Source organism: Heterodontus francisci, unplaced genomic scaffold, assembly GCF_036365525.1.
Source record: "Heterodontus francisci isolate sHetFra1 unplaced genomic scaffold, sHetFra1.hap1 HAP1_SCAFFOLD_310, whole genome shotgun sequence".
NCBI classification, from domain to species: domain Eukaryota; kingdom Metazoa; phylum Chordata; class Chondrichthyes; order Heterodontiformes; family Heterodontidae; genus Heterodontus; species Heterodontus francisci.
In genome coordinates this window covers 1,366,542-1,377,955 of record NW_027142032.1, presented here as the reverse complement: position 1 = coordinate 1,377,955, position 11,414 = coordinate 1,366,542, and the positions used below count along the sequence as shown (strand labels likewise).

The window sequence follows — 11,414 nt, the reverse complement described above, 5'->3', positions numbered from 1 at the left end:
CCCGACAGGCGACGTGGAAGATTAATTTGGAATGCCTTCCATAAGAAATGCAACATCAGGAGTTTCAGTTATCACACTGGATTCCAAGGGTTTCTCGGAGAACGGTAGAAAAGATCAGATGGCATCCTTTTTCTTGGCAGGCTGACCTGCAACTGAATCACAAAAATATCCACATCCCAACAGAAAGCTTTTTTTAATTCATTCATGGGATGTGGACGACACTGGCCAGTCCAGCATTTATTGCCAATCCCTAATTGCCCTTGAGAAGATGGTGGTGAGCTGCATTCTTGAACCGCTGCAGTCCATTTGAGGTTGGTATACCCACAGTGCTGTTCGGAAGGCAGTTTCAGGATTTTGACGCAGCGGCAGTGAAGGAACGGCGATATAGTTCCAAGTCAAGATGGTGTGTGACTTGGAGGGGAAATTGCAGGTGGTGGTGTTCCCAGGTATTTGCTGCCTTTATCCTTCTACTTGGCAGAGGTCGCGGGTTTGGAAGGTGCTGTCGAAGGAGACTTGTTGCATTGCTGCAGTGCATCTTGTAGATGGTACACACTGCTGCCACTGTGCGTCGGTGGTGGAGGGAGTGAACGTTTGTAGATGGGGTGCCAATCAAGCAGGCTGCTTTGTCCTGGATGGTGTCGAGCTTCTTGAGTGTTGTTCGAGCTGCACCCATCCAGGCAAGTGGAGAGTAATCCATCACACTCCTGACTTATGCCTTGGAGATGCTGGACAGGCTTTGGGGAGTCAGGGGGTGAGTTACTTGCCTCAGGATTCCTAGCCTCTGGCGTGCTCTTGTAGCCACGGTATTTATATGGCTACTCCAGTTCAGTTTCTGGTCAATGGTAGCCCCTAGGATGTTTATAGTGGGGGATTCAGCAATGTTAATGCTGTTGAATGTCAAGGGGAGATGGTTAGATTCTCTTTTGTTGGAGTTGGATCATTGTCTGGCACTTGTGTGGCGCGAATGTTACTTGCCACTTATCAGCCCAAGCCTGGATATTGTCCAGGTCTTGCTGCATTTCAACACGGACTGCTTCAGTATCTGAGGAGTGACGAATGGTGCTGAACATTGTGTAATCATCAGCGAACATCCCGACTTCTAACCTTATGATTGAAGGAAGGTCATTGATGAAGCAGCTGAAGATGTTTGGGCCCAGGACACGACCCTGAGGAACTCTAGCAGTGATGTCCTGGAGCTCGGATGACTGAACTCCAACAACCACAATCATCTTCCTTTGCGCTAGGTATGACTCCAGCCAGCGGAGGGCTTTCTCCCTTATTCCCATTGACCTCACTTTTGCTAGGGCTCCTTGATGCCATACTCGGTCAAATGCTGCCTTGATGTCAAGGACAGCCACTCTCACCTCACGTCTTCATTTCAGCACTTTTGACCATGTTTGAACCAAGGCTGTAATGAGGTCACGAGCTGAGAACCCTGGCAGAACCCAAACTGAGCATCACTGAGCAGGTTATTGCGAAGCAGGTGCCGCTTGATGGCACTGTTGATGACACCTTCCATCACTTTACTGATGATTGAGAGTAGGCTGTTGGGGCGGTAATTGGCCGGGATGGACTGCTTTTTGTGTACAGGATATACCTGGGCAATTTTCCACATTGCAGTGTAGATGCCAGTGTTGTAGCTGTACTGGAACAGCTAGGCTAGGGGCGCGGCAAGTTCTGGAGCTCAGGTCTTCAGTACTTTTGGCGGAATATTGTCAGGGCCACAGATTTGCAGTATCCAGTGCCTTAAGTCGTTGCTTGATAACACGCGGATTAAATCGAATTGGCTGAAGTCTGGCATCTGTGATGCTCTGGACTTCAGGAGACGGCCGAGATGGATCATCAACTCGGCACTTCTGGCTGAAGATTGTTGAAACTGCTTCAGCCTTATCTTTTGCACTGATGTGCTGGGCTCCCCCATCATTGAAGATGGGGATATTTGTGGAGCCACCTCCTCCAGTTCGTTGTTTAATTGTCCACCACCATTCATGGATGGATGTGGCTGGACTGCAGAGCTTCGATCTGATCCGTTGGTTCTGGGATCACTTAGCTCTCTCTATCGCATGCTGCTTGCGCAGTTTGGCAGGCAGATAGTCCAGTGTTGTAACATCACCAGGTTGACAACTCATTTTGAGGTATGCCTGGTGCTGCTCCTGGCATGCCCACCTGCACTCTTCATTGAACCAGGGTTGGTCTCCTGGCTTGATGGTAATGGTAGAGTGGGAGATATGCCTGGCCATGAGGTTGCAGATTGGGGTTGAGTAAAATTCTGCTGCTGTTGAAGGCCCACAGAGCCTCATGGATGCCCAGTTTTGCTTGATAGGTCTGTTCGAAATCTATCCCATTTAGCACGGTGATAGTGCCACAGAGCAGGACGGACGCTATGCTCAATGTAAAGGCGGGACTTTGTCTCCACAGGGTCAGTGCGGTGGCCACTCCTACCAATGCAGTCATGGACCGAAGCATCTGCTGCAGGCAGATTGGTGAGGACGAGGTCAAGTATGTTTTCCCCTGGTGTTGGTTCCCCCACCACCTGCCGTAGACCCAGTCTAGCAGCTATGTCCTTTAGGACTCGGCCAGCAGTGGTGCTGCCGAGCCACTCTTACTGATGGACATTGAAGTCCCCCACCCAGAGTACATTTTATGCCCTTGCCACCCTCAGTGCTTCCTCCAAGTGGTGTTCAACATGGTGGAGTACTGAGTCATCAGCTGAGGGAGGGCGGTAGTTGGGATTCAGTTGGACGTCACCTTGCCCATGTTTGACCTCATGACATGAGACTTCATGCGGTCCGGAGTCGATGTTGAGGGCTCTCAGGGCAACTCCCTCCCTACTGTACACCACTGTCACCAGACTCTGGTGAGTCTGTCCTGCCGGTTGGACATGGCATACCCGAGGATGGTGATGGCGGTTTCTGGGACATTGTCTGCAAGGTATGATTCGTGAGTATGACTATGTCAGGCTGTTGCTTGAATAGTCTGTGGGGGACAGTTCTCCCAACTTTGGCACAAGCCCCCAAATGTTAGTAAGGAGGACTTTGTAGGGTCGACAGGGCTGTTCAGTTTTAGTTTAGTTTAGCGATACAGCACTGAAACAGGCCCTTCGGCCCACCGAGTCTGTGCCGACCAACAAACACCCATTTATACTAATCCTACACTAATCCCATATTCCTACCACATCCCCACCTGTCCCTATATTTCTCTACCACCTACCTATACTAGGGGCAATTTATAATGGCCAATTTACCTCCCAACCTGCAAGTCTTTTGGCTTGTGGAGAACACCCACGCAGTCACAGGGAGAACTTGCAAACTCCACACAGGCAGTACCCAGCATTGAACCCGGGTCGCTGGAGCTGTGAGGCTGCGGTGCTATCCACTGCACCACTGTGCCACCCGGTGGGCTGGGTTTGCCCTTGTCGATGCCCGGTGGTCCTTCCGGTTTCATTCCTTTTTATTGACTTTGTAGCGGTGAGGTACAAATGAGTGGCTTGCTAGGCCATTTCAGGAGGCATGGAAGAGTTAACCACGTTGCTGTGGTTCTGGAGTCACATGTAGGCCAGACCAGGTAAGGATAGTAGATTTCCTTCCCTCAAGGATATTAGTGAAGCAGATGGGTTTTTACAACAATCGACAGTGGTTTCATGGCCATCATTAGACTAGATTCTAATTCCAGATTAATTGAATTCAAATTCCACCTTCTGCTGTGGTGGGATTCGAACCCATGCCCCCAGAGAAATACCCTGGGTCTTTGGGTTACTAGTCCAGTGATAAGACCACCGCCTTCCCAAAATTTCCTGACCACCATGAAACTTTGCATGTCATTTCTATGGGAACAACTCCTCGAGTCATCACGGCTCCTGTTGTTTATTTAGCTAAAGGCATGTGACATCCAGTAAAGGTTAGGTTTTACACAAAAACTCAAAACCTGCAAATGAAATTTCCTTTGAAAAAATTTTCATAGCAATGTGATTATCTATTTTCCTGTTAAATATATCCCTGCTCTCTTCTCCTGGAAGCTTAAATTATCAATTACATTCAATAAGTTCAGCTACCAATTACAAACACTTGGGGACCATTCACACAGTACACAGTTCTGAGTAGAGATTTTTGAAAATGACAATCAAAGTCATTGTCTGTACATGTAGCCAATGTCCAGAGATTTGTTTAATGAGGCTGTTTATGCAGCTCAGTCACAGCGTGCAGGTGACCACTTGTTTTTGAAGATATTCCAAAGCAATTTTTAAGTGTTTTGAAATTGCCCTGAAAATAGGTTTAGTTGCATAATGGAGTCTTGGGGAAAAAGATGATTAATTTTGTTTGTTTAACTGAATGTAACTAATGTGGTGCACTTCAACTAAGTATCTCAGCGTCTGTCGCTCACTGGTATAAGTAGGGTCTCATTTGACTGAGTTGACAATTTTCAGTCACAGTCTCACAGACAGCGTTCTATGACATGGATCATGGATTATCCATTCATCTTTAAATTTGAACGCATCTACTATCCTGTTCTTGCAGCCGTTGGTATAACAGGTAAGGCAATAAAACTGGTCAAAGTATAAAGCAGTGTAACTGCTTCTGTTCTTGTTCCTTGCCCTCTACTGTAACATGTTAGTATTAATAAATTTGGACATAAGAAAGAGATGGAGACTGTGAGAAAGACAGATGGAAAGAAAACAAAGAAAACAGAGAATACGCAAACTATGTAATGTGTTTTGACTTATGTGATATGATCGCCTATTCCATTGTATCAATATATTTAGCATTATTTGTTCTCTGCTTAATTCGATTTCTCAATTAAAATTAACAACTTTTTTGAAACTTCAACCGCAGAAATAATGGTGAGTGATATCCCACTACTGTATCTGGGAGAATTCCATATTTCCAATAGCTGCTGGCAACAGATGTCAGCAGTCATCCCGTGCAAAATTGCACCTTTGTTTCCGTTGAGGTTTCAACTTGTTTTCTTGTATTGTCAGAAATATCAGGTTAATACCGAAGGAAAAGCAAAGCATTTTCACCTGAAATTTGATAATTTTAGTCCAGAACGTTGTCTATGAGCTCTTCACAAGAATCAGGATTCCAGAGAAAGATAGCTCTGCACTGCTTCTACTGAAAGGGTCCTGCTCATACATTGATTAATAAAAAAGTATTTTCCCTTGTTGAAATAGACTACATACTCAATATCAATGATGAAATAAAACCAGAAAAAAATGGCAATACTCACCAAGTCTGGCAGCTTCTGCAGCGAGGGAAACAGGGGTAACGTTTCATGTCGTTAACCTTTTATCAGTAACTTTCACTCTGCCGGAGATCTGAGAGAAGTTGTCAGGGCCAGTCATTTCCTCGTCGGCTCTCTGTTGGTGAGGGTGCTGTTCAAAAAGCACCTCTGTAGGAAATCAATTAGTTATTATGTAGCGTTGTATGCACAATTATTTTCCGTCCTGTAACCAGTAACTTGACTGTTTAAACTTCACTGGATGGCAGAGAAATGTGACAGTTATCCAGAATAAGTAATAGTCTTTTAAAACTATGTTTGGACGCAGAACAAATGGCGTCTACACTGATCATTAAATGCTGGAGAAATACCACAGGGCAAGGCTTTGCAATTGATTATTTGGTCATACCGAAAGAGATTTATTTTTGTTAAATGTAAATACTGCATGTGAAAATTTCAATCTAAATGAAGCAGGCCGAAAATTATATCAATGGAATTCATATGTGATGGACACTGTGGGTTCAATACTCGCCAATTCGCGATTTCCCCAGTGCTTGGGAATTAAATGACAGGGATAACCCCCGTCGGAGTATTTTTGATCTTAACTTCCTACAGAGCTGGGGAAAAGGGCACCATCAATTGAAGCTGGGAGACAGAGAGGGATAGAGACAGAGAGAGAGGGGGAGAGAGAGAGAGGGAGCGAGAGAGAGAAAGAGAGGGAGCGAGAGATCGAGAGAAGGAACAAAACAAATTATGGAAATGGATTTAGGTGGTTGTAGAAATGGATAAAGAGATGCATATGAGCTGGCATTTTGTAAGAATGCCACTTGATTGAATCTTTCCCTCTGGCTGGTTTTCCCGTTATTTGATTCCCTAGCTCCACTGAAGATTTATCTCTCTCCAACCCACCAGACTGACCATAAATTCCCTAGATCGCTGATGGTTTTATTTTGCCCTGATTCTCCCTCCACTGCCTGTCTATCCATTGCAGAGTTGTCTGAAAGTACAGGGTAGTTATTAGTATTGGTTGACCGGGAAAGAGTAGATTGGAAAGGAGGGAAAATTAAAGAGTAAAGAGGACATGAGAGTAGGGCTGGTAAGTGTGATTTCGTTGCTTAGTTTACCGTTTTCTTGCACCCTTTGAATTCATTATTGATCGTATTGCAGTCTCTTGCCTTCATTACACATTCCATTTTACATCTTGTTTATCTTTAGTCCACATCAATGTCCAGTCAGCAACAGCTCCTTGTGCTAATATAGCGCCTTTGAAGGAATAAAACTTTCCTCGGCCCTTCACAGGAGCATTATCGAGAAAAGAAAATGTCACTCCAATCCACATAAGGAAATAATGGCATGCTTTAAGAAATATCATAAAGGAGAAAAGCGAGTTCGAGAGGTGAATAGATTTCGAAGGGATTTTCAGAGCTCAGAATCCAGGCAGTGAATGCTCGGTCGCCAATTGTGGAGCAATTAATATCAAGGATGAACAAGTGGCCAGGATTAGAGGAGACTAGAAATCTGCAAAGATTTTCGATCTGGTGGAGGCTACAGAGTTGGGAGGGGTGAGGCAATCGGCGGAATTTAAAACAAGGCTCAGAATTTTACAAAAGAGGCGTTGTTTGGCAGGCAGCCAATATAGGTCAGTGAGCACAAGGGTGATAGGGAAGCGGGACTTAGTGCGAGTAAAGCCACCGGCAGCAGGGTTTTGAATGACTTCAAGTTTACAGAAGAAAGAATATAGGAAGCCAATCAGGAGTGTATTGGAATATTCAATCTGGAGGAAACAATAGAATGGATGAGGGTTTCAGCAGCAGATGAGTTGAGGCAGGGGTCGAGTTGGACAGTGGACAGAGGTTGAAATAGGTAGCCTTAGTGATGGCGCAGTTATGTGGTTGGCTCCTCATCAGGTATAACATTGACGTTGTGAACAGTCTTGTTCAATGTCTGACAGTTGTCAGGGAGTGGCTTGGAATTAATGGCTCGGGAACAGAGATGTGACGGGCAGAAGGCAATGGTTTCACACTTCCTAATATTAAACTGGAGGAAATTTTGTTCATCATGGATGTCAGACAAGCAGTGTGATAACTTAGAGGCGTGAAGGAGTTGACAGACGTGTTAGTGATGTAAAGCTTGGTGTTGTCAACAGAAATGTGGAAAATAATGCAGCATTTTTGGATGATGACGCCAAGGAGTAGCATGGCAATGAGAAATGGGAGCGTGTAAAAGATAGATCATTGAGGGACACCAGAGGTAACTGTGCTGGAGCAGGAAGAGTACACTTTGCAGGTAATTATTTGGTGGTAATCGGAAGGGTAAGAATGAGACCCGGTGAGAGAAGTCCCATCCATCGGGATTCTCATATTAAACTTGTCTTGTTCTGTTCCTCCTTCATGGAATTTTTTTTCTGAAGCAACTCACGTTATTGTTGCTTTATCAGAATCTTCTACATCCTCACATTTTTCCACAATCTTTTATTTATCTCAGTTTCTGTACAATTCAGTTCATTTTAATTTGCCACATTGCAACCCCGGATCAGTTTTGTGTACAGAACTAATCACAATTAACAAAGGCAACATCAACCCTGAAATTAGTGCCAAGGGCTGGGGACTGCGACTGATCTTGGGATGGTGTAATGATAGTTCTCTTTTCTCTCTCTTGCAGTCAACTTGCTCGCGATTGTGATCCTGTCCCGTGGAAAGTGTGGTCTCTCCAAATGTGTCACTCATTACTTGGTGGCAATGGCAGTGGCGGATCTAATGGTGGTGATCATTGAAGTCATATTGAAGCGAATTAACAATATTTACTTGCCAATAAATTTATTGTTCATCACTCCCGTATGCACCATAAAACTAGTCACGAAAATGGCAGCACTGCACTGCTCCGTCTGGTTCACAGTTGCTTTCACCTTTGATCGCTTTGTAGCTATTTGTTGTCCGAATCTCAAACAAAGGCATTGTACCCAAAGAACGGCGAACATGGTTTTAGCGACCGTGTGCGTGCTCAGCTGCCTGAGAATTATCCCCTTTTATTTCATGTATGAACCTCAACTTATAATTAACAACATTCCATACTTCTGCATTGAAACCCCTGCCTATTACACTTCTCCCTTATGGGCCGCATACGAGTGGATTGACAGCATTTTAACACCTTTAGTGCCGATCTTTTTGATCCTTTTGTTAAATGCTCTCACTGTGAAACATGTTATAAAGTCCAATATAGTCCGCAGGGCGCTCCTCAGCAGCATCAATAACCAAAATGATTCAGAGAGCAAGAACCGGAAGAGGTCAATGATCTTGCTCTTTACTATATCTGGTAATTTCATTCTTCTCTGGATGACATATGTCGTGCATTCCCTAAAGTGGCGGGTGAAAAACTACAATTATACAGACAGATACTACAGTAACCCAATATACATTAACCAGCAAACGGGATACATGCTGCAACTTCTCAGTTCTTGCACCAACACGTGTATCTATGGGCTGACACAGGAAAAATTCAGAGAAGAGCTGAAGAATGGAGTGAAATACTTGATTACACTGAATGGGAGATTATGTAAATAGCAAGCAGTTGACAGCAAGATGCATCAAGCTGTGTAGATTGCAATCCATACCCTTCCTCTGCACCATACCACAAGGCTGGCAGGTCATGGCAGTTAACAGGCTGACTCTCTTAAGAGAGAGAACTGGCCAATAAACTACCAAGCCAGCAGAATGCAACTGCATTGGGGATGCCGCCTGCAGTGCATATACAACAGAAAGAATAAACATTGGTATCTGAATTACAACAGAACCAATATTGCTAACTCGGAACAGAGGGTGAAAAACTAGGAAAACATCTGGTCACTGTAAAGCATGTAACAATAATTCAACGCCATCTTGTAAATGTAAAATGTTCAAATATACTGCACACTGGACCACATCAGATAAATATGAAGTAATATTGCAGAGTGGATCGTGCCTTTTAAATGTGAACCATTAATAATAATGCACACTTGGACCACATCGACTAAATGGGGAGTGTCTCCTAATAATGTGCGCTGCACCACAGCTGGCAAATGTGGAGTGTTCAATGCTAATGCACACTGATGCATCTGATAAAAATGAAGCAGTTAATAATAATGAACACGGGATCACATCCGGTAAATGTGAGTCGTTGAATAATAATGTTCACAGGATCGCATCTGGTAAGTGTGAAACATTGAATAATAAAGCACACTGGACCCACATCTGGTAAATGTGAAGCAATAGTAATAATTAAAACTGGACCACATCTGGGAAATGTGAAGCAATAGTAATAATAAACACTGGACCCACATCTGGTAAATGTGAAGCAATAGTAATAATAAACACTGGACCACATCTGGTAAATGTGAAGCAACAGTCATAATAAACACTGGACCACATCTGGTAAATGTGAGGCAACAGTAATAATAAACACTGAACCACATCTGGTAAATGTTAAGCAACAGCAATAACAAACAATGGACCACATCTGGTAAATGTGAAGCAACAGTAGTAATAATCACTGGACCATATCTGGTAAATGTGAAACAACAGTAATAATAAACACTGGACCACATCTGGTAAATGTGAGCCATTACAAATATAGTACAGTCGACCACATCTGATAAATGTGAGCTGTTCAATAATGCTGAACACTGCATTCAATAATATTGTAAACTGGAACCTGTGAGATGTTTAGTAATTATAATTATTTCTGGGGATGTGGACACCGCTGGCAAGAATAGCATTTATTGCCCGCCCGAATGGCTTGCTAGGCCAGTTAGTTAAGAGCCAATCACATTTCTTTGGGTCTCGACTCATAGAGTAATACTGTGCAGAAACAGGCCCTTCGGCCCATCGTGTCCACGCCAGCCATCCAGCACCTAACTATTCTAATCCCATATTCCTGCACTTGGCACATAGCCTTGTATGCTGTGGCATTTCAAATGCTTATATGTAGAGCAGACCAGGTAAGGACAGCAAACTCTTTCCCTAAAGGATATTATTGAACCAGATGGGCTTTTGCAACAATCACTGACAGTTTTTCGCCTACATGATTAAGAATAGCATTTAATTGCACGATTTTACTAATGAGCTGAAATCACATTCCAGCCACTGACATGATGGGGTTTGAACATCTGTCCTCAGGGAATTCGATTAGGTCTTTACAGCACTAGTTCAGTGACGTTGCCACCATGTCACCACATCCTATATGCACCGGGCCTAATGCGGCAAATTTGAAACTTTTAATGATATTGGATCATACCTGATAAGTATTAAGTCTTCAAACATAATGCACCCTGGACCACAACTGTAAATGTGAAACATTTAATCATAATACACACTGACTCTCAACTGTTAAATGTGTATAATGTAACAGTAACACAAACTGGACCACATCTGGTAAATCTTAATCTTTTAATAATAATGAAAACGTGAGCATATATCTTAAATGCGAAACATTTATCAATTATACACATTGGAACACATCTTATAAAGGTGATTCATTTCACATTAAGGCACACTAGATAACATCTGGGAAATGTGAAGTGTTTAATAATAATTCGCAACGGAACACATCTGGTAAATGTAAAATATTTAATAATAATGCACATTGAAGCACATCTGGTAAATGTGAACTATTTAGCATTAAGCCACATTGGACAACATCTGGTAAATATGAAACATATAATACTGATCAATCAACATTAAGGGGCACTGGACACCGTCTCGGAAATGTGAAGCATTTAATAATATTGCACACTGGACCACATACAGTAAATATGAAGCATTTAACTCTAATGCACGCTGGATCTCAAATGGTAAATGACCATTATTTAATAGTAATACAAACCGGACCACACCTGGTAAATCTGAATCTTGTAATAATAATGCACACTGGAACACATCTTGCAAACTTGAATCAGTTAACATTAAGGCCACCGGACAACATCTGGTAAATGTGAATCATTTAATATTAAGGCACACTGGACCACATCTAGTAAATGTGAAGCATTTGATAATAATGCACAACGGATCTCAACTGGTAAATGAGTATCATTTAATAGTAATACAAACTAGAGAACATCTGGTAAATCTGAATCTTTTCATAACAATGCACACTTGAGAAGATCTGGTAAATGTAAATCATTTAACATTAAGACATACTGGACCACATCTTGTAAATGTGATTCATTA

The 11,414-nt window shown here is 43.0% G+C and overlaps 1 protein-coding gene across 1 annotated transcript; it reads left to right on the top strand.

Annotated features, from left to right (window-relative positions):
* The first annotated feature begins 4,459 nt into the window (after positions 1-4,459).
* On the top strand, positions 4,460-8,774 carry LOC137366329 (probable G-protein coupled receptor 139). Its single transcript, XM_068028227.1, has 2 exons — positions 4,460-4,529; positions 7,876-8,774. Exons 1-2 carry the CDS (start codon positions 4,460-4,462, stop codon positions 8,772-8,774), a joined length of 969 nt encoding a protein of 322 aa, XP_067884328.1.
* Positions 8,775-11,414: the final 2,640 nt, after the last annotated feature.

Bases quoted from the DNA above. Each gene is read 5' to 3' on its own strand.
- LOC137366329 (XM_068028227.1), top strand. From the start codon at position 4,460: ATGGATTATCCATTCATCTTTAAATTTGAACGCATCTACTATCCTGTT. The intron at 4,530-7,875 runs GTAAGGCAATAA...TCTCTCTTGCAG, and splicing joins TGCAGCCGTTGGTATAACAG to TCAACTTGCTCGCGATTGTG.